Source organism: Erythrolamprus reginae, chromosome 1 (genome assembly GCF_031021105.1).
Source record: "Erythrolamprus reginae isolate rEryReg1 chromosome 1, rEryReg1.hap1, whole genome shotgun sequence".
In the NCBI taxonomy this organism is placed as follows: Eukaryota; Metazoa; Chordata; class Lepidosauria; order Squamata; family Dipsadidae; genus Erythrolamprus; species Erythrolamprus reginae.
This window is the reverse complement of record NC_091950.1, coordinates 187,324,559-187,347,980: the sequence shown is the minus strand read 5'-3', so window position 1 is coordinate 187,347,980 and position 23,422 is coordinate 187,324,559. Positions and strand designations below refer to the sequence as shown.

Below are 23,422 nucleotides of genomic sequence, written 5' to 3'. Positions count from 1 at the left end.
CTTTAATCTTTTTTTCACTAATGTTGAAGGTCACCAAGACACAATAATAAAATACCTGCCCTCGCTAAAAATCAATTAAAAGTTTCTGTAATTGATGTCAAAGAAAACATTGCCATTGATTTCACTAAGATCAGCATTTTAGCCAACAACAAAATGAAAATGAACGTCTTGTATTGAATAATTCTGTTTCCGCACCACCAATATCATTTTGCTTCCATCAGCAAGCAAAATCTCTGTGTCTATTACTAAATGATGTAATTATGTTGTAGTCAAAGTGGTACAAATGAAAAACTTAAATTGCATTTCACTTTAATTGCATTGAATTTTTAAAATTATTTTTAATTTTTTTTCCTTCTGAGCATGCGCAGAAGTCAAGTTCCAGCTTGATTAGGCCACTTCAGAGGCCTTTGATTGAGTGTGCCATAGCCTAAGCAGATTGCCCGGCCCCACCTCACTGGGGCAGCCCAATCATGTAGGGAACATCTTTATCCTGTGTTCCCAGGATCATCCTTTGCCCAAACTTAGGCCTAGGCTTCCCTCACATAGTAGGTTTACAAAGCGAAGGGAACCTAATTAAACCAGTACAGAGCCCTTTGATTGATCATGCCATGGCCTAAGTTTATTGTCTGCCCCCACCTCACAGCTTCGGCCCATGTTCCCAACATCGGCCTTTGCCCCAACTCATCACATGAAGGACAGGACCACCTCAACCGAAGTGAAACAGGTATGGAGGTCAGAGAGGAGACCCAACCTATTTCAGCAGGGTTATGTTGCTAGTAGCTGATGTCGACACCTGATGTGGTGAAGCCCCAGTGGCCTGTGCAGCTGGCATTCAAGTTGGACAATGAGGAGGATGGAGAGGATTTGGTGCCAGAGGTAGAGATTCAGCCAGGGCCTTCGAAACCTCCAGAAGCTCCCATCAGTGATGAGGAAGAAGAGGAGGAGCCACAGAGCTGCCAAAAGGCAGGAATGGTTCCTCAGAATGAGGTCTCCTTGGGAGTAAAGACTGGGGCTAATTGGCCAGCCCTCTAGCATGGCGGCCAAAGAAGGGGAGGACTCAACCGCCGTTCCGGTTCCTCCGCCGGAGAGCTCGGCGCTGGTCGGGTGGGGGGTTTCCGAAGGTCTCCAGCTGATCGCGGCAGCTCGAAAATCGCAGCCGTCGGATCTGGTGGCTTTAGCCGAGCAAGAGAAGGCGGATGAGTTTGTCCGAGCGAATGCCTGCAACCGGTTAACTGCCATTGCAGAACAAATCCGATATTTGTAAGAACAAGCCAGCAAGGTTCTGGAAGACGCCAGAAGAGACGGCAATCTCCATCACGTGGCCTGTAACTTTGTAAAGAAACCTGGGAATACTTATTACCTGTACAGGAGAGAAAGCGGCCAGCGTTATTTCTCCTTGCTTTCCCCAAAGGAGTGGGGGGGCTAACTGCCCCAGTGAGTTCCTTGCCGCCTACAAGCTGCAACACGACCTCTCCTGGACCCCTTCGGACGAGGCGGAGAAGCGGGACGCCAAGCTCAACATCCTAGAAAAGCTGTTGGACCAACAAGCCGCTTTGGCTCCCTGCAGCGAACCCAATTTCCGCGGCCTTACCATGTGACGGCGGTTTTTGTCATTCCCCCCACCCACGTAATTAAGGAGGTGTCCGCTTCTCCTCTTCTCTCCCGGCTCCTTTTGAAAAATAAAAAGGGGACAGAACACCTGGAGGACAACTTCACCTTCAATACCCATTTGGAAACTTTTTGTTGATTTTTTTTTTTTTTGAATCGTGTAGATTCCACCTTCCCATCATTGTGGTTTTAGTCGTTTAGCCTGAGAAAGTCATTTTAGCTTCATTTCATGTCCTCCTGCAAGGGACAGTACAAATTAAATCTGCCTCTTCCTTTTTTCCCCCCCGAACTGGGCATCCTCTTTACTCTTCAGCAGAGAAGGTCAGAAGCAATGTGAGAAAATATTATTTTACTGAAAGAGTAGTAGATGCTTGGAACAAACTTCCAGCACACGTGGTTGGTAAATCCATAGTAACTGAATTTAAATATAGATCCACCCTAAGATAAAATACAGGAAATAGTATAAGGGCAGACTAGATAGACCAGGAGGTCTTTTTCTGCCGTCAATCTTCTATGTTCTATGCTCTATGTTCTGGCCTATTTAAAGGATGACAGCAAAGGAAGCAATTTGCAGAAAACATTCGTATTCCTTTGTATCTTGACTTCAGAAAATCTGATTGGCTCTTGTTCTCTCTCTTGGCTTTTTCCTGTGAATTGCTTCTGGGCATTTTGCCAAACACCATATCTACAAGACTGTTTTATTCAGTATTGAGTTATTATTTTATGGACACATGCTAGCTGTTAATGAATTCGAATTACAGCCAGTGTTCTGAAAAGGCTGCTTTAAACTGTATTTGTGTGTGACGACTACTAAGAAAGCTCATTAGTAATCCTTAACTAGGGTTTGTACAGAGTTTGTGTGTGGTCCGTAGCTGGAGCAGAACAGGGTGGATGAGGTACAGCATGGGCCAGCTCAGGGATTTATGTTCCAGTCCCATGCTCAATTTGAGGAAATGGTAAAATGGATGGTGGCAAAGGGTGGTGCTTCTAAATCCCCTAGCTATCCACAGATTTTTTAGCTGGGATTTGAACAAGGTCAGTAGCAGGTTGCTACAGGTATGGGCCACAACATAGCTCCGGTAGGGAAAATGGAGCTGTGCGAGCAGCTCCATGTCCCTGGTATGCACATGTCCAAGTGTGATTTTGCTTCGGCACATGCGCAGGAAGCAAAGTCTCATGAGGGAATGTGTGCACGTGTGAGATTTCGGCAATTTTTTTGCTTCCGCACATGCTTCTTTGACCATTATGCAGAAAATAAGGAAAATGCAACCGATATGTACTGAATATTAACCCAAATAAGAACGTTTGGTCATTTGGATGCAAGTCAGATATGAAGCTGTTATCAGCAAAGAGCTGCTTGGCATAGATGGGCAGCTCTTTGCTTGATTCAACCGAAGTCCATTTTCTTGATATGTCCAGGAAGTATCAGAAGTGTTTGGTAACCACAATGTGGACAGGATGAATACCGATCTTCAGTTTTTAAAATCATACTCGGGTCAGGTGACATGCTAATTTACTCATTCTAATGAAAGCAGGGCAAAGGGGGAACAGCGTGATGCTGGGAATGTGGACAGAAGGTTTGATTCTACTTGTAAAAAATATTATTCAATAATATTTAGGATATTCCTGCTGGATGAGAATCAAAACTTTAAAAAAAACCTTTAAAAATATTTTTTAATTAACCTGAATTGATAATTGATAATTAATTAACCTGAATTGATTATGCAGAGCTAATGCATCACTATATATCCCTGCCTTGACTACATTGTGGCTTGAAAAATTCTGTGGTAAATTGCCTGATGTCTTCTTTCTTTATAGACAGAAATGCAAAATTCCCATTATTTTTTTTACCACTCAGGGAGGAAAGTATCACTGAATTCATGGTCTGTAAAATCTGAAAACAACAATTTAGGTTAATTTGCACGTTTCCCTTCAGAGCACTATGAATGAACAGGATCATGGTTGTGACCAAAAGGCCGTGGAGTTCAGCTATTACACAAATAATCAAGGCCTCTCTTTGCCATAAGGGGCCAAGAATAACTTTCTCAGGAATTCCACAAAAGTACAGTGATCCCCCGGTTATTGCGTCCCCGACCATTGCGAACAGGGTAATTCGCGATTTTTCAACCCGGAAGTCAAAACACCATCTGCCCATGCGTGCCCTTTTTTCTATGGGCACGCATGCGTAGATGGTGCCCGGCAGATCAGCTGCTGGGCGGCTTCCCTGGGTCTTCCCCCTCTTGCTGGCGAGAGGGCGAGCAGCGGGCATCAGCAAAGAGTTTCCCCACCGCCCACGCAAACTCCTCGCTGCCGCCCGCCCTTCGCCCGCCCACACCGTTCATTCTCGCGGCCAGAGCGAGCGCGGACAAGCTGTTCGCTGGCGCTAGCTCTCGCCTGCCTGCCCGCTAGCGAGGAGCCGCCTGCCTACCCGCTAGCGAGGAGCCGAAGATTGGGGGCGGCACGACGTTGCCACCGGCATGGGGGGCTTACCAGCACCCCCCGGACCCCCAACCCGGGTTTGGGGGGCTGCTAGGAAGCCCCCCATGCCGGCGGGGACGTTTTAAAACACCCGCGCGACTTTCCAATGAGTCCCAAAGACAAACGCATTGTCTTCGGGACTCATTGGAAAGTCGCGCGGGTGTTTTAAAACATCCCCGCCGACATGAGGGGCTCGCTAGCACACCCCCAAACCCGGGTTGGGGGTTCGGGGGTGTGCTAGCGAGCCTCCCATGTCGGCGGGGATGTTTTAAAACACCCGCGCGACTTTCCAATGAGTCCCGAAGACAAACGCGTTGTCTTCGGGACTCATTGGAAAGTCGCGCGGGTGTTTTAAAACATCCCCGCCGACATGAGGGGCTCGCTAGCACACCCCCAAACCCGGGTTGGGGGTTCGGGGGTGTGCTAGCGAGCCTCCCATGTCGGCGGGGATGTTTTAAAACACCCGCGCGACTTTCCAATGAGTCCCGAAGACAAACGCGTTGTCTTCGGGACTCATTGGAAAGTCGCGCGGGTGTTTTAAAACATCCCCGCCGACATGAGGGGCTCGCTAGCACACCCCCAAACCCGGGTTGGGGGTTCGGGGGTGTGCTAGCGAGCCTCCCATGTCGGCGGGGATGTTTTAAAACACCCGCGCGACTTTCCAATGAGTCCCGAAGACAAACGCGTTGTCTTCGGGACTCATTGGAAAGTCGCGCGGGTGTTTTAAAACATCCCCGCCGACATGAGGGGCTCGCTAGCACACCCCCAAACCCGGGTTGGGGGTTCGGGGGTGTGCTAGCGAGCCTCCCATGTCGGCGGGGATGTTTTAAAACACCCGCGCGACTTTCCAATGAGTCCCGAAGACAAACGCGTTGTCTTCGGGACTCATTGGAAAGTCGCGCGGGTGTTTTAAAACATCCCCGCCGACATGAGGGGCTCGCTAGCACACCCCCAAACCCGGGTTGGGGGTTCGGGGGTGTGCTAGCGAGCCTCCCATGTCGGCGGGGATGTTTTAAAACACCCGCGCGACTTTCCAATGAGTCCCGAAGACAAACGCGTTGTCTTCGGGACTCATTGGAAAGTCGCGCGGGTGTTTTAAAACATCCCCGCCGACATGAGGGGCTCGCTAGCACACCCCCAAACCCGGGTTGGGGGTTCGGGGGTGTGCTAGCGAGCCTCCCATGTCGGCGGGGATGTTTTAAAACACCCGCGCGACTTTCCAATGAGTCCCGAAGACAAACGCGTTGTCTTCGGGACTCATTGGAAAGTCGCGCGGGTGTTTTAAAACATCCCCGCCGACATGAGGGGCTCGCTAGCACACCCCCAAACCCGGGTTGGGGGTTCAGGGGTTTGCTATCGAGCCTCCCATGTCGGCGGGGATGTTTTAAAACACCCGCGCGACTTTCCAATGAGTCCCGAAGACAAACGCGTTGTCTTCGGGACTCATTGGAAAGTCGCGCGGGTGTTTTAAAACATCCCCGCCGACATGAGGGGCTCGCTAGCACACCCCCAAACCCGGGTTGGGGGTTCGGGGGTGTGCTAGCGAGCCTCCCATGTCGGCGGGGATGTTTTAAAACACCCGCGCGACTTTCCAATGAGTCCCGAAGACAAACGCGTTGTCTTCGGGACTCATTGGAAAGTCGCGCGGGTGTTTTAAAACATCCCCGCCGACATGGGGGGCTCGCTAGCACACCCCCGAACCCCCAACCCGGGTTAGGGGGGTGCTGCTAGCGAGCCCCCCATGTCGGCGGGGACGTTTTAAAACACCCGCGCCGCCCCCAATCTTCGGCTCCTCGCTAGCGCTGCGGAAGTAAAAACACCATCTGCACATGCGCAGATGGTGTTTTTACTTCCGCAGCGCTACTTCGCGAAAACCCGCTCGTTGCGGGGGGTCCTGGAACGGAACCCTCGCAAAGAGCGGGGGATCACTGTATTTGGGATTTGTAAATTCCTTTTTAAAAATAATTCATCTCTTTATCTGCCTTCTCAGTGTTCATCTATAATAAGAATTCCGTATAAAGAACTAGGAAGAAAAGGCTAAGTGATCTGGCCTGTCATTCTACTGGATCTCCGGACTTTAATGTAAAGTGAAGCTTTCATTTTACAGCTGCTTTTTTCTGCTTTCGAAATGAATGGTTTATTTGGAGTGGAGGATTGGCTCCCATGTGTGCAGCAGCACGTGCTGAGCCTGTAACATGTTTGGAACTTGGAGAGAGGCATGCTTTATTTGCATCAGCCCAGGAAATGTGAGTTACATTCAGAGAACTAATCCAGAGCCTCTCCAACTCATAGTGCCAAGGAATATTATTTTAAAAAGACAAACAGCCCATCTTATATGCACACAAGCATAGCGGAACTGAATTGAAGTGACAATACTGCAAGCTTAAAATAATCTTTGTTCAAAGATTATTTGCTTCTTACCAAACTCCAGAAGTCAAGATGGAGGACACAAGGACAAGAATGTCTTGCATTTGCCCCAACATTTGAACTCGTACTTTAATTGCAAACCTAGAAGTCCACATAAGCATGGATACACTTGTCCTTTGTGAATTTGTTCAAAGCACCTTGAATGATGTGGCGCCTGTTTATCTACTTGGGTTTGCATGCTTTCAAACTGGTTGGCAGGAACAGGGGCAAGGAAAGAAGCTCGCTCATCACATGGCACTAAAGTCTCGAACCTGGGCTGTCCATAGTACATTTCAGTAGGAAGATAACAGCTCTCTCTGACACCATGCTGGCCATATGAATGCAGAAATTACATAGACATAGATATAGAGTTGGAAGGGACCTTGTAGGTCATCTAGTCCAGTGTTTTTCAACCAGTGCACCGTGGCACACTAGTGTGCCACGAGACATGGTCAGGAGTGCTACGAAGCTCGCAGAAGCTGAGCTTCATTCTTCCCGCCTCCTTTTTCGTGCCTTACTTCTTCATGGCAGATGAGCTTTGGGGCCCAGCGGGAGAGCGCTGGCAGCAGCGGCATCAGACAGTAGCCAGCAATATTACCTCTAAGGCCAAAAACAATCCCCCACCGAGCGTTGGAGTTTGGAGCAATGAAAGTGCGGAGGCCGGTGCTGCGGCCGCCCCCACCCCCCAGTGCCTGAGAGAGAGAGATAGCAAGAGAGAAAGAAAGAGAGAGAGAAAGCAAGAGAGAGAGAGAAAGAGAGAGATAACAAGCGAGACAAAGAGAGAGAGAGAAAGAAAGAGAGAGACAGCAAGAGAGTGGGGAAGGAGGGAGAGAGAAAGAGGGAGTGAGGGAGAAATAGAGCAAAAGGGAGGAAGAGAGATTTTTTTTTGTCCAAACTTTTTTTACACCCCCACCCCCACACACACTCAATGTTCCCCAGGATTTTGAAAATGTGAATAACGTGCCGCGGCTCAAAAAATGTTGGGAAACACTGATCTAGTCCAACCCCCTGCTCAAGCAGGAGTCCCTACACCATTTTAAACAAATGGCAGTCCAATCTCCTCTTGAAAGTCCCACGTGTTGGAGCTCTCACAACTTCTGCAGGAAAGCTGTTCCACTGGTTGATCACTCTCACTGTCAGAAAGTTTCTCCTTATTTCTAGGTTGAATCTCTCCTAGGTCAGTTTCCATCCATTGTTCATGTCTGGCCTTCTGGTGCTTTGGAAAACAGCCTGACTTCCCTCCTCTCCGTAGTAGCCCCTCAAGTATTGGAACACTGCTATCATGTCTCCCCTGGCCTTTCTCTTCACCTGACTGGCCATGCCCAGTTCCTGCAACTGCTCTTCATGTGTCATAGTCTCTAGTTCCCTAATCGTCCTGATTGCTCTCCTCTGCACTTTCTCTAGAGTCTTTTTTGTAGTGGGGTGTGGTGACCAAAAGTGGATGCAGAATTCTAGGTTTTTTAGAGCAGTATTACTACCACCCTAGTCCTAGAATGTATCTATCTATTAATGCAATTTAGGATTGCATTGACATTTTTGACTTTTGCCGCCCAAGAAATGTCTTGGAACGGCGTTATTTCAATGGCCTTGAAATGGAAATGAGCATGGCCCAATATAGTCAGCAATGACTAGTGGAGTAAAATCCGGAGGGGCTCTTTTTACCTTAAATGATATCGTAGCCAGTGGCCATAGTTGTGTTTTTCATTGTGTAAAGAAGGAGTTCCTTTATCTATCATTGTGTGCAGACCATATCCCTGAATAATGGGAAATTCTAGAAATACTACATTGTAGACAGAAACCTTCCAATAGTATTTCATTTTCTTTACAAAGTACAGCTTCAACACAGATAAAAGGACTCCGTCTTAGCTAAATTTTCCACTACATCTTCTGAGTTTATGCTCTCAATGACTTGTTTTATGCTTTTCTTCTTTTGCACATAAATCTAAAACCAAGGATAAAGCATCTCCTTTTCTTAGCTTCCCTTGTCATTTATTTCTAATTCCCCTGTAAAAATAAAAAAGAGAAGGGCCAAGACAGTTGGATTGGTTGATCATTAAAAAAAACCTTTATATTGGTTTTCTGTCCCTATTAATTCTTTCCTCACCAAACTAGTAGCCATCTTGTAACAATAAACTATTTTGAGAAATCCCTTGCCTAGCAAGAAATGCTCATAGTTTCTCTGTCTGATCTGCAGCCCATTGATCAGAAACCCTGGGAGGATCTACACGTTGCAGAATGCAGGTACTTTTAGAATGTAAAGAAATAGTCATTATATCTAAGCAAACCCTCTGAGAAGAGTTTCATTTCTATCAAGACTTCAACAAACTCCTCTTGGGATGCAACTGTGCAAATCAGTTCCCCATATCTACACATAGTTTCAGAGTCTACTCAGTTTCTATCTCTCAGAAGAAACATAGCAGTAAGACGAATAGCTTATTTAAGGAGACAATCAGGAGACGGTCAAAAATCAATGAATGTGGATTGCAGACAAAAATGGGTGGCTAGTACAGTGATGGCGAATCTTTTTTCCTTTGGGTGCCAAAAGCATGAGCTATTGCAAATGCACAAGTGCCCCCACCCATAATTCAATGCCCTTTGTGCAAGCACACATGACCCCCTCCTGCTCCCCTCTCTCCTGTTTCCCGACTTCTGGTGGGCTTGGTAGGCCCATTTATTGCCCTCCCTTGGCTCCAGAGACTTTCTAAACTAAATATCAACAAATTACCGAGCCCAGATGGCATCCACCTTTGAGTTCTCAAGGAACTCAAGTGTGAAATTGCTGAACGTCTAGCTAAAATATATAATCTTTCTCTAAGATCAGGCACTGTACCTGAGGATTGGATAATGTAACCCCGATCTTCAAGAAAGGATCCAAAGGCGATCCAGGAAACTATAACCTCAATTCCAGGCAAAGTGATGGAAACCATTATTAAAGATAAAATTACTGGGCTCATAGAAGAACAAGCATTGCTTATTTAAATATTTTTATTGATTTTATAATATAAAACGCACAACTTCCTTTTTGCTTCTCGGCCCCATGAGGGGCCATATTCCAAGGCAGATAAGCTTTTTATAGCCAACAACTATAATCTATAAGTGTAACATATTTTGCTGATAATGAAAAGGAAGGGAGACTACTATAGATCTATTTCGGGCTTATTTGCCTTCATCAGGTAGCCACACCCTTACCGGGATTTGAACTTGGGGCCTCTGCCTTGTAAGGACTGGGTTCAAATCCCAGTAAGGGTATGTCTGGCTGATGAGACCATAACAAGGTCAAAATAGAACTATACTAGGCTCCCTTCCTTTTCACTTATCAGCATATGTGTGTGTGTGTGTATACATTTATACGTGTATATTTATATGTGTGTGTGTGTGTGTGTGTGTGTGTGTTTATAGATTTTCACAGGTACAGGTATGAAGGTCTTGGCATATTCGGGTTTCTTCCCGTGTATGTTTCAGATATTTCTGGCGACGTTTCGACGAGGCCCCACTCGTCATCTTCAGGCTGGTGCTTTTGTCCTTGTGCAAGGGTGAACCCAGCGAGACCTGAGCTGCCTTCCCTCTATAAATACTAGTGGGTGGGTATGAAGTTCTGGCTCAGCAGCTGCAAGCTGTGTTGGAACTTCCTGGTGAGTCAGTGGGATAACACCTGGGGTCACTGATGTAATTGATGTATGCTGATTACTAAATATAAACCTGAATATGCCAAGACCTTCATACACACACACACACACACACACACACACATTAACGACAACTTTCACTTTCATCCTTCATGAATTGATGATGTAACCATCTATTGTGGTATAAAATGTTTGCAGAAAAAAAAAACCCAAGTTCAGAGAACACTCTGAGGTCAGTCTTAAGCTGCACAGCAGAGGTTGGATCCTGCCAGTTCAGACCAGTTCTATAGGACCGGTAGCAGGAATTTCCCCCACTCACCAAACTGGCAGTAATGGCCAGCTGGACACCCCCCTCTCTCAACTGGCTCTCTTGGCGGTACCCTAGATGGTGCCACCTTTTTTTTTTTTGCTTCTGTGCATGCATAGGAGCTGGGTTTTAGGTATTGTGCATGCACACGCATGACACGTGAGGAAGCAAACCGGCAGGGAGGTAAGTCAAAACCCACCCCTGCTGCATAGACTGTATTCTCTACTATTGAGGTGCAGCAATCAATTGACAACATAAATAAGGTTCACACCACGAGTGAAGGGGAAGAGTTAATTAAGTGCTTTGCCATTTAGATGTTTATTTGGCTTGCATTTCTTCCCATTCCATTTTTCCCAGTTCTGAAATTATGATTTTCTTTTTTTCTCCTGAAAAAGGTGTTATAATAGATGATATGCCTGAATGCTTCTGTTCAAATCAATTCCAGGCGAGCATTCAACATGTCTAACTATTAATATCAGATTTCAATATGTAGCAGAGTAGCAAAATCACTGTAGAAATATAGATAAAATTACTCTGATTAATTTCTAAGTGAGTTTGATTACATATGTCTGCATTGTCAACGTTCTAAAATATAGCTAATTTGGTTTTGAAACAGATCTCATTATTCTATATTTTGAAGGATCTTCATGATATCACAAATATATTGCTTCTGATACAAGCCCTAATTTTTCTTCATATTATGATACATAAGTTTTCCACTAATCCACTTAATTATGTAGAATACTAGCAAGGAGTAATCGATACAATTAATAGAGTGGAGCTACAATTTCTAATCATTCATAATTTTAAAATATTGATGGCAACTGTATTGGACGCATTATAGGAAACCAAAACTAAATAAGTTTTAATTAGTGGAAATGTAATTTCAAAAAAATGTTTATATATATATACACACACACACGATTTTATTGGTTTATAATGTAACATACGAAAAATGTTTAATTATAGAAGTGATCATATTTAAAGTATGTTTTCATTTTAAAGTCAAAGGTTGAAAAATAGTATTACATAACTTCAAATATCTGTCAGTACATTAATAGCATTTCCCCACTCAAATTCAAAAATTACAACTGAAATACTGTTTATCAAACAAATCCATGTACTATTAATTTCCATGGTTTTTGTTTTAATGAGCTTCCTTTCATGGTTCTTTCTCCCTACTGAGCGGCTGGTATAGCTCTGGATTATTGGTTTTATTTTAACTTTACTAGATTTTTTTATCCAATACATGCAGAAGTAAAGGTCTGCATGAATAAATGTATACATACTTCAAATGAACACATTTTATAGATATTTTTTCAGAGTGTAAATATTTTCTGCTAGTGCTCACATGTATTTTTCATCTTTCAAACTTGAATTTCATTTTAGCATACACTTTCCTTATATTCTTTTATTTTCCCCCTAAAGCATGTTTTTTTGTACATATCTTGGTTTGCCAATATACAGTATAGATAGATCTGTAACTAATAGATTTGTGTAAAAGTTCTGATAAGCAAAATTATTTATTTCTTCCTTAATAGAGATAACACCATGGGTGGGTCCAAACAAACAAACAAACAAACAAACAAGATGGCGACGCAAATGCAGTGCCAGAAAATTGGTTTCTGAGCATGCTCAAAAGATTTTGAGTCTTCAGAGAGGGGCGGCATACAAGTCTAATAAATTATTATTATTATTATTATTATTATTATTATTATTATTATTATTATATTTTAAAAAAAATCTGCCCCCCCTCAATTCAAATAAATTGCAAAAAAAAGAGATGGCCGTGCCCACAGACTGTTCGGCGTTCGGAAACAGCTGGGAAGCCACGCGGCTGTTTTAAAAGGTGACAGCCGGGCTGGGGGGCTTCCCAGCACTCCCCTGGACCCCGAACCCGGAAGTTCGGCAAAAGTTCGGGGTTTGGGGGGGTGCTGGGAAGCCCCCCAGCCTGGCTGTGACCTTTTAAAACAGCCATGCGGCTTCCCAGCTGTCTCCCGAAGCCGAACGCCAAACCCAAACTTCCACGTTCGGCGTTCAGAGACAGCTGGGAAGCCGCGCGGCTGTTTTAAAAGGTCACAGCCGGGCTGGGGGGCTTCCCAGCACCCCCCTGAACCCCGAACACGGAAGTTCGGCAAAAGTTTGGGGTTCGGGGGGTGCTGGGAAGCCCCCCAGCCTGGCTGTGACCTTTTAAAACAGCCGTGCGACTTCCCAGCTGTCTCCAGAAGCCGAACGCCAAATCCGAACTTCCGTGTTCGGCATTCGGAGACAGCTGGGAAGCCGCGCGGCTGTTTTAAAAGGTCACAGCCGGGCTGGGGGGCTTCCCAGCACCCCCCCCCGAACCCCAAACCCGGAAGTTCGGCAAAAGTTCGGGGTTCGGGGGGGTGCTGGGAAGCCCCCCAGCCCGGCTGTGACCTTTTAAAACAGCCGTGTGGCTTCCCAGCTGTCTCCCGAAGCCGAACGCCAAACCCGAACTTCCGCGTTTCCGCGTTCAGAGACAGCTGGGAAGCCGTGCGGCTGTTTTAAAAGGTCACAGCCGGGCTGGGGGGCTTCCCAGCACACCCCGAACCCCGAACCCGGAAGTTCGGCAAAAGTTCGGAGTTCGGGGGGTGCTGGGAAGCCCCCCAGCCCGGCTGTGACCTTTTAAAACAGCCGTGCGGCTTCCCAGCTGTCTCCCGAAGCCGAACACCAAACCCGAACTTCCGCGTTCGGCGTTCGGAGACAGCTGGGAAGCTGCGCGGCTGTTTTAATAGGTCACAGCCGGGCTGGGGGGCTTCCCAGCACCCCCCGAACCCCGAACCCGGAAGTTCGGCAAAAGTTCGGGGTTCGGGGGGGTGCTGGGAAGCCCCCCAGCCCGGCTGTGACCTTTTAAAACAGCCGCGCGGCTTCCCAGCTGTCTCCCGAAGCCGAACGCCAAACCCGAACTTTTTTTGCAGAACATAAGAATGCATTAAAGAAAAAAGAAAAAACCTCCTCCCTTTTCCAACACTTCAAAACTACAGGACATGAAATTGATTTTGACAGTACCAAATTAATTTCCAAAACAGAACACTACAGCAAAAAAATAATCATGGAAGCCATCTAAATAGAAAAACATCCCCAAAATATGAACAAGCGGGATGATACCTCTTGCTTACCAGACATCTGGAAACCAGCCCTCAAACGTATCCCAGCCATAGAAACCAGACTCAGAACACATATTGTAAAGCAATCAAGTAGCCTGCAAGTTCCAACTACTCAGGATATCACACCTAATCTACAACCATTAACTAATCAGCATACCTCAGCTACACCAACGACCCCAATTGTTACCCCACTGACTCACCAGGAAGTTTCTACACAGCAGGCAATTGCTGAGCCATCAAACCACACGGCGACGTTTCGATGAGGTCTCACTCATCATCTTCAGGCTGGTGTTTCTGTCCTTGTTCTAAGGTGAACACTGCGAGACCTAAGCTGCCTTCCTTCTATAAATACCAGCCACCAGTATTTATAGAAGGAAGGCAGCTTAGGTCTCGCAGTGTTCGCCTTAGAACAAGGACAGAAACACCAGCCTGAAGATGATGAGTGAGACCTCATCGAAACGTCGCCAGAAATTTCCAAATCCTACACGGGAAGAAACCCGAATATACCAAGACCGTTATATATATATACAGTGGTACCTCAAGATACAAACCCCTCGTCTTACGAACAACTCGTGATACGAACCCGGGGTTCAGAAAAATTTTGCCTCTTCTTACGAACTTTTTGAGTTATGAACCGGCGTTCGGAGACTGCTGGGAAGCCGCGCGGCTGTTTTAAAAGGTGACAACCGGGCGGCGGGGCTTCCCAGAAGCCTCCCGAACGCCGGTTTGTAACTCGAACAAAGTCAGATTCTGAAACTAAATCTTGCAGTAGACCTAGGTGATTAGATAAAACCAGTCTTTTCAAGCATTATACTCAGTTTAGCTACTAAAAAACCCAGTATGGTTCTGGGTCTCTCTGAGAGCTAGATAGGTGGTGTCCAAAGTTAATAAATAAATAAAAAAAAAAATACAATCTAGCTTTGATTTCATGACTTAAGCATGGATACGATTTGAGGAAGTCTGTGCCTAGATCTACGTAGGTCAGGAATACTCAGTCCAAGGGGTCTGCGGACTAAAACTCCCCTTTTATTGCTTGTTGAGCTTGTTGAGTCACATCTTGCACCATTCTTGTTACAAGTATCAGTGCCAATGGTATTAGCTGCTACTGGAATGCACAAAGAATTATTTAGGAAGAAATATCTCCAAGTCTCTGTTTTTCTTCAAATGATAAGAATAGATGCCATCCATTTCAGGTTCTGTATACTGGGCAGTCTGACATCTTTGTATTTTTCTGTGGAAAAATACATTACCACTTTTTTCTATGGTTACATTACTTTTTAAATGTCCTTTTATAATTGTGATTCAGAGACACACGGGTTCTAATTTGTCAAATCCCTATGAAGTGCCATGTTGTTAAGGATTTCTACAGTGATAAGTGAAGATATTAGAAGCAAGAAACAGAGGGAATACAATTATGCCAGATGAGACGTAATGCAATATTCTGTATGAGACAAAGACAATTACAGAGAAAAAATCCTGTATTTAACTTTTTTTTGGGGGGGGGGGCATTTAAAAGAGCTGAAAATCAGTACAAGGTTAGAAGGAAATTGCTGCCAGAAAAACACTGAAATTCAGTGCTAATCTGTACCAAAGACACCTGTAGTAGGAAGATTCTAAATGATGGCAGCAGAGTTCAGCCGCTTTTATATTAATGTCTTGATTTGACATACATGTACAAAAATGGTGAAGCTTACATCACAAATGTGATACTAATTTTGTCATTTGGATGAAAGCACTGGATCCTGCAGATGTCACAGCTGCCTGTAGGACTGTTCCAGGGGTGGGTTCCATTTATTTATTTATTTATTTATTCATTCATTCATTCATTCATTCATTCATTCATTCATTCATTCATTCATTTATTTATTTATTTATTTATTTATTTATTTGATTTATATGCCGCCCCTCTCCGAAAACTCGGGGCGGCTAACAGCAATCATAAACAGTATACAATAATAATCCAATACTAAAAGCGAATTAAAAGCCCCTTAATATACAAAACCAAACATACCTACAAACATACCATGCATACAATTGTAAAGGCCTAGGGGGAGAAGAAATCTTAATTCCCCCATGCCTGGCGGCAGAGGTGGGTTTTAAGTAGCTTACGAAAGGCAAGAAGGGTGGGGGCAATTCTAATCTCTGGGGGGAGTTGGTTCCAGAGGGCCGGGGCCGCCACAGAGAAGGCTCTTCCCCTGAGTCCCGCCAAGCAGCATTGTTTAGTTGACGGGACCCGGAGAAGACCCACTCTGTGGGACCTAACTGGCCGCTGGGATTCATGCGGCAGAAGGCGGTCCCTGAGGTAATCTGGTCTGGTGCCATGAAGGGCTTTATAGGTCATAACCAACACTTTGAATTGTGACCAGAAACCTTTACAATCAGTTTGTATTGCCATGTTTTGTGGGCATGCACCTCCCTCTGCTTGCATGCACACACACATCCCCTCGCACATGCTCAGAAGGTGGTTACAGCTGGAAACGCAGCTGGGGAAACGTTCAGCTGTGTGCTTTGGGTGAAGAAATAAAGATCGGTATTAACCAGGGGGCAGGAGGGAAGGCTTTTTTCAAAGCAGAGGACAAGGAGAAACCATCCAAACAGAGAGAAAAAAATTTGAAAAAAAGAGATGGCGTTGCGCACAGACCAGCACAGACCAAATTGGATCCATGACACCATCTACACGTCACCAGCGGGTCATTAACGGTTTGGGCAATCTGGTCTGAACCAAGAGGAACCCACGTATTTCATGAATTACAGTAGTCATCAACTTACAACTGATTGCTTAATAGCCACTCAAAATCACAATGGATGTCCAACCCCCTCCCCAAAAATATTTATCTATTTATTTTATTTATTTATTAAATTTGTATGCCGTCCCTCTCCGAACACTCGGGGCAGCTCACAACAATAGAACAATACAAATCCAATAGTTAAAAACAATTTAAAACCTTTAATATAAAAAACAATCATACGTCTCATACAAAATACTTGCAATCTGGTTCTGAAGTTCTGGCAGCTCTCCCCTGCCCCCATGGTCATATGACCACATGTTGGCTGACCAAAAACTGGTTTGCAGAAACCTGCTGTTATGTGACTGCTTTTTATGATTGTTTTTCCCCCTGAAAAACCAGCATTTATTTCTGGTTTTGGGGAAAAACTGCCCATAGCAAACAATGGATTTGCTTTACAATGGGGTGTTTGCTTTATAAGGGCAACATAAATGATTGTAAAAATGGCGAGCCATTTTATGGCCATCACAGTTTATGACTGTAATGGGGAAGCTCCATTACAGTCATAGGTTTTATCTGTAGATAAAAATTTGGACAGTTCTTCCAGTCCCCAAGTAGTCACTGATAAGTTAAACATCAGCATCTGCAGGAATCCGGGGGGGGGGGGGGATCAGCATGGGGGGCGGGGGTGGATGGCACAATCTAAGCTCTAGCCTTTTTTCAGTCATGTAATACACTTTTATACAGGGACCATCCACAAGACCAATTCTGTGAAACAGAGGAAGAGGGAATTATGATAGCAACAGCATAAATCGTGTTAGCATTCCACATTCTAGGCAAATCTTTGCATCCTTCTCCATTCCATCAAATTTATCTTTTTTATTTTCCCCTACAGCATGGTTTTCTTGTATGTATCTGAGTTCTCCATTGTACAGTATAGATAGATATGTAATTTTTCCGAGTTGCATTCAATAGCTACTGGTTTGGCACAGAGATACGTGCAGGGCTGGGCTACTGCCCGGATAGGGGGTAACACAGTGGGGTAGCAAAAATGGAGCTCCACTCCAGAGCACCCAATTTGCACTGAAAGATGTTGAAAGAAAATGCAGGTCGTCCTGCATAAGCCACGCCCACAGTGTGGTAGTAAAAAAATTGGTAGCCCTTCACTGAATACATGACTATATACTCAGGAACTGAAGCCTTTGAAGAATGAAAACAATGCAGCAGGAATTGTTTGCAGAAATTTTATTATTATTATTATTATTATTATTATTATTAATTAGATTTGTATGCTGCCCCTCTCTGTAGACTCGGGGTGGCTCACAGCAGTGACAAAAACAATATACAATAACAAATCTAATATTAAAATCTAAAATAACAATTTTACATTAAAAAACCTAAAAAAAACCTTATATAAAAGCATACACACAAACATTCCATACATAAAATTGCATAGGCAAGGGGAGATGTCTCAGTTCCCCCATGCCTGATGGCAGAGGTGGGTTTTAAGAAGTTCACAAAAGGCAAGGAGGGTGGGGGCAGTCCTGATCACCGGGGGGGAGCTGGTTCCATAGGGTCGGGGCTGCCACAGATAAGGCTCTTCACCTGGGTCCCGCCAGACGACAACTCTGTGGGACCTAACCAGTCGCTGGGATTCGTGCGGCAGAAGGCGGTCTCGCAGATATTCTGGTCCGGTTCAGTATATCAAAAATAGATATCTCTTTCTTCTATGTACAACACCACTATTAACTGCAGATTATTAACCACCACAAACTTTCCAACCAACCAACCAACCAAATCAACCACAACGAACCACTACAACCCACAATAACCATGCCCACTGCAAAGATGCATTGCTATTTATACTGTTCTAGTCCAATCAGTGTGCAGCTTAGTCATTGTGACTCAGCAGTATGACTCCTTTACATAATCACAACCTTTTTACTATAAATGGAATATTAACCCAGGACAGTACTGATTCTGACATAACTCATAGATCTGTATAAAAGTTCTGATAAGCAAAATTATTTATTTCTTCTTTGATACAGATAACACCAAGGGTGGGTTCTAACTTACCTCATTGCTGGTTCGCTTCCCCCACTTCTCTCTCTATACCAATGACTGCATCTCTAATGATCCATCTGTTAAACTACTGAAGTTTGCAGATGACACAATAGTGATTGGACTCATTCAAGACAATGATGAATCTGCATACAGATGGGAGGTTGAACAACTAACCTTGTGGTGCAACTGTAACAATTGCGAAGTGAACACACTCAAAACCATAGAAATGTGGTAGACTTTAGGAGAAACCCACCCATACGTCAACCTCTTAAAACACTAGACAACAATATCAAGAGTAGAGACCTTCAAATTTCTAGGTTTGACCATATCACAAGATCTAAAATGGACACCAACATCAAAAACATCATCAAAAAAGCACAACAAAGAATGTTCTTTCTGCGCCACTCAGAAAGCTCAAACTGCCCAAGGAGCTGCTGATACAGTTCTACAGAGGAATTATCGACTCTGTCATCTACACCTCTATAACTGTCTGGTTTGGCTCTGCAACCCAACAAGACAGACACAGACTTCAGAGGATAATCAGAACTGGAGAAAAAACAATTGCTACCAACCTGCCTTCCATTGAGGACCTGTATACTGCACAATTCAAAAAGAGGTCTGTGAAAATATTTACAGATTCTTCATATCCTGGACACAAACTGCTTCAACTCCTGCCCTCAAAAAGATGCTATAGAGCACTACACACCATAACACCTAGACACAAGAACAGTTTTTTCCTAAACACCATCACTCTGCTAAACAAATAATTCCCTCAACATTGTCAAACTGTTTACTAAGTCTGCACTACTATTAATCTTCTAATTGTTCTTATCACCCATCTCCTCCCACAAATGACTGTATGACTGTAACTTTATTGCTTGCATCCTTACAATTTATATGGACTGGTTCCTAATATGATTTGATTGCTTATTCTTACCTAGACTATCATTAGATGTTGTACCTTATGATTCTTGATGAATTTATCTTTTCTTTTATGTACAATGAGAGCATAGGCACAAATAAGACACATTCCTTGTGTGTCCAATCATATTTGGCCAATAAAATTCTATTCTATTCTAATTTTAAAGCCATTAGTCTTAAATATTTTAATAATATTAAAATATTTTAATAATTTAAACAATACAGTCAAAAGACGAACAGGGGCAGATGCAAGCATTTCACTGATGACTCATCAATACGTACATTACAATAATACAATTAAAATCAACCTCAGATATAAAATCTAGCAAGAGCATTAATTATTTCATTAATTATTTTTTTAATGACTGGTAAATTTATAGTCATCCATATTTTTCCCTCACAAGGATAGCTTTTGACATAGCTTTCTCTGAAGAACAGAATGTGTTGTATGATGCAAGCTTTTAATAAATCTATTAGTATAAATGTTATCATCTTCTACAGGAAGAAGATGGAGAAGGAAGAGTGCATAGTTTCACAAGTCACATGGATCTTACCAGGTTTCATGTACTCCAAAATCTTATATATTCAGACCCCATTGGGGAAGAAGGGTTCAGTAGAAAAATTGGTTCTTTAAGCATTTTCCCCTCCTGAAAACTCCCCCTTATTTTCCTAAAAGGAAAAAAAATGTCCACTTTTTGACCATATTTATTTGGAAGAATGTTACAGTGGGCTGACTGTGACCCACAGGGCACATACTTTGTACACTTGCCCTGGCATGTGCTTTTGAAAATCATTTTTTATCCACAGCAAGTGTGTTTTCAGATCAAATATACTGTATGTTAGGAAGAAAAACAATTGAGTAGAGAATGATGGATAAAAGTAGACTCCATCAATCCCTGCCATTTTTCTTACTGTGGAGTTCCAATTCACTTTCATTAAACTTCATGTCAGATTTCTTTGCCATCACCACATTCAGCGAGAGGGCTAAGAAACAATAAGAAAAACAAAAATACCGTGGGCAGGCAGCCGATCATAGCGATAACATCTGCATTTAGATTGAGTCTTCCTGTGGCTTTTGCGGTGGACTGAATGAATTAATCTCTGCTGATGTTGCAGAATATGAGGTTATTTTTAAGTGACCAATAAAAAAAGTTAAGTATCAATTAAAAAGCAATAAAAATATAGAGAATTTGAGTATAATTACCACATATTAGCAATAAACAGAAGGAAGCGTGGTTTATATCTGAATTTCCAAGCTTGTCTCAGCTGGGTAAACAGGAGTAGCGTTTATCAATTTGATGCAACACACACACACATACACACACAAATGGATAATCAAACTTGACATTAAAACATCCAATGTACTATAAAGCCACAGTATTTCGCCAGTATTAAAAAATATTGATTATTTGAACTGTTACCAGTGTTTATACTTTAAATTCAACTGAGGGATGGTTTACAGAGTGGCAAAATTATATGTCACTCTCTCATAAAATACATTAGAGCATCTCAACTGAAAAAAGGAATTCTTTAATACCTGCTCTTTTAAGAAGTAATTCAAAGAGCTAATTAAAATCCAACATTTAAATAATCCCTCTGCATGTCCATTTGAGAGGGCTCCCCCTCTGTAGACAACTGAACCACTGCCAGGGATTAAATGGAAAGAACAGGTGCTTAATGTAAAAGGTTATACTTCCATTATAACAGTTTAAATGACCTGCAACATTTATCCTATAAAGTTTGTGAGATGCATTTATTCTATTTAGTTTTAATAAATCATTACCATAGCACTTAATAATCTTACTGCTGAAAAATAGACCTTCTGGTTCACCTTATCCAGTGAGACTCACATCTGGTTCTCCTTAGGAATATTGTTTCCTATGAAGTTGCATGTTGAAGAAGTTCTATATAGTTGGGTTATCTAGCTGGATCATGAAACATCTGCAAGCAAAAATCCAAGCTCAAGAAACTTTATACAGTGGTACCTCTACCTAAGAGCACCTCTACTTAAGACCTTTTCTAGATAAGAACTGGGTGTTCAAGATTTTTTTGCCTCTTCTTAGGAACCATTTTCTACTTAAGAACCCGAGCCCGGAAAAAATTCCCAGGAAATTTGAGAGCGGCACAAAGACCCAGCCAGTTTCCTGCCATTCCCCCTTTAATCCTGGCCATCTTGGGCTTTTCTGGGTTGCCAGGGAGCCTTTCAGTGGCACTTAAGGAGGCTTTGGCAGTCCAGAGTAAACGAAGCATTTTCCTTTCTCTGAGCACTTGGAGAGGGAATAAACCACTTCGCTGTGGTGACTCCCTCGCGCTGCCTCCCATACATCCGGTGCGAGGTTGCCTCCCGGAGCGCCTGGGTGCAGAAAGGCAAAAGAGGGCACTTTGCCCCGGCCAGATCAACTTGGCTTCAGCCAAACTGAGGAGTCACCACAGTGAAGAAAAGGCACTGACTACAAAGCGAATGAGTGAGAGGAGAGGGGAGCCCTGCAGTATGGGAAGGAAAAGGAAGCAGATAGCAGCAGCAGCAGCAGCCGCCGCCCTTCAGTCAAAGCAACGGGAGGTTCCCCCCTCTCACCACTGGGTTTCTCTCTCTGGCACAGTGTATGAGAGGCAGCCTCGTTCCAGATGTATGGGAGACGCGTTCTCCTCCTCAACTCCTCAGGGTCCCCCTTTTTTTAAGCCTTAAACCTATGGATTTTTTTGATTCCCCTCACCTCAACTTCTTCCTTTGGCAGTGACTGTCCTCCTCCTCTTCTTCCTCCTCCTCCTCCCACCCCAATTCTGAGCTTTTATTTCTTTCCTAATGGGTTTGCACACATTATTTGCTTTTACATTGATTCCTATGGGAAAAATTGCTCTACTTACAAACTTTTCTATTTAAGAACCTGGTCACGCAACAAATTAAGTTTTTAAGTAGAGGTACCACTGTACTTGTCTTCACTATCCAATATTAAACTGCAGAGGATTCTTAGATACAAATTTTGGGATGGATTTTTGGCTTGAATCATGTTTTTTTGTTTGGCCATTTTGAAAGTTTACTGATAGTGTTCAACCTAAGGCCAAAACTGACCCCAGGATTATAGTCATAAATTGCTGCAGCCATCAACTGAGACATTCACATGACTGCCTCACCCAACAACTGCAATCCCACCCACCCCCGACTCTTGGGTACGCTGCTCTTCCCGCTGCATCATGCAACTTTGGACCTGCTTCCTGCCCTGTCATGTCTCACAGCCTTTGGTGTGGTTCCCGCCCCACCTGGGTCTCACAGCTGCAAATATCTTGTTTGCATCTGGCCTCAGGGCTGTATTACATACAGTAAATGAGATTTGATTCACTCTTGGCAAGGGATAGATTATTTATTCTAATAAAATCATCAGTGGGAAGCAGGTTGGTATGGAGGATGTTAACATCAAACATTTCTTGCATATAAGACACTGAAATGCAATCCCACCACCACCACAAAACACCAACCATACATGCAAACAGCTCTTTTCACAGTAAAAACCCCTCAACTGTTCCTGACATTGTTCCCCCAACCTGAGTTGAAGGACAAGAGGTTATTCCTTGCAATCTGCACTTGTTTCTGAACAGATCAACAGGCTGCCTATCAAACAGATAATAGGGAAATGGGTTGCTTTTGAACAACAGAAAACTCTGAAAGATTATGGCTCTATCATGAATGACTACCATGCCTTTATCTTCTAGTAAGGCTGGGGCTAAAAGAGTACAGCCAGCACAGAATGAAGAGCGGTGAAGGATGCCAGGAACTGTCATAACCCAGCATATAACTTTTATACTGTTGTTGCTCTCTAGCCCCATTAGTGGCCGGAGTGAGAACTATATCCCAACATATGATCTTTATATACTGTTATTGGTCTCTAGTTCCATCTAATGGTCGGAGAGACAAATACCAAGTACAGTGGTACCTCTGCCTATAAACGCCTCTGCTTATGAACTTTTCTATATAGGAACTGGGTGTTCTAGATTTTTTTGCCTGTTCTCAAAAACCACTTTCCACTTACAAATCCGAGCCTTCAAAACTGTAACCGGAAAAGGCAGGGAGAAGCCTCCGTGGGGCTTCTCTAGGAATCTCCTGGGAGGAAACAGGGCCAGAAAAGATGGGAAATGCCCCTGTGGGGCCTCTCTAAGAATCTTAGA

At 43.8% G+C, this 23,422-nt stretch overlaps 2 protein-coding genes across 2 annotated transcripts in view; one reads left to right on the top strand and one right to left on the bottom strand.

The window, feature by feature from the left end:
- XIRP2 (xin actin binding repeat containing 2) overlaps positions 1–23,422 on the bottom strand; it is a 227,915-nt gene that overhangs the window by 176,788 nt on the left and 27,705 nt on the right. The window lies entirely within an intron of this gene.
- On the top strand, positions 1,031–1,612 carry C1H1orf50 (chromosome 1 C1orf50 homolog). The gene is given in 2 exon segments (XM_070737225.1): positions 1,031–1,417; positions 1,419–1,612. Coding segments are annotated over 2 exon segments (564 nt in total). The 5' UTR covers positions 1,031–1,033; the 3' UTR covers positions 1,599–1,612.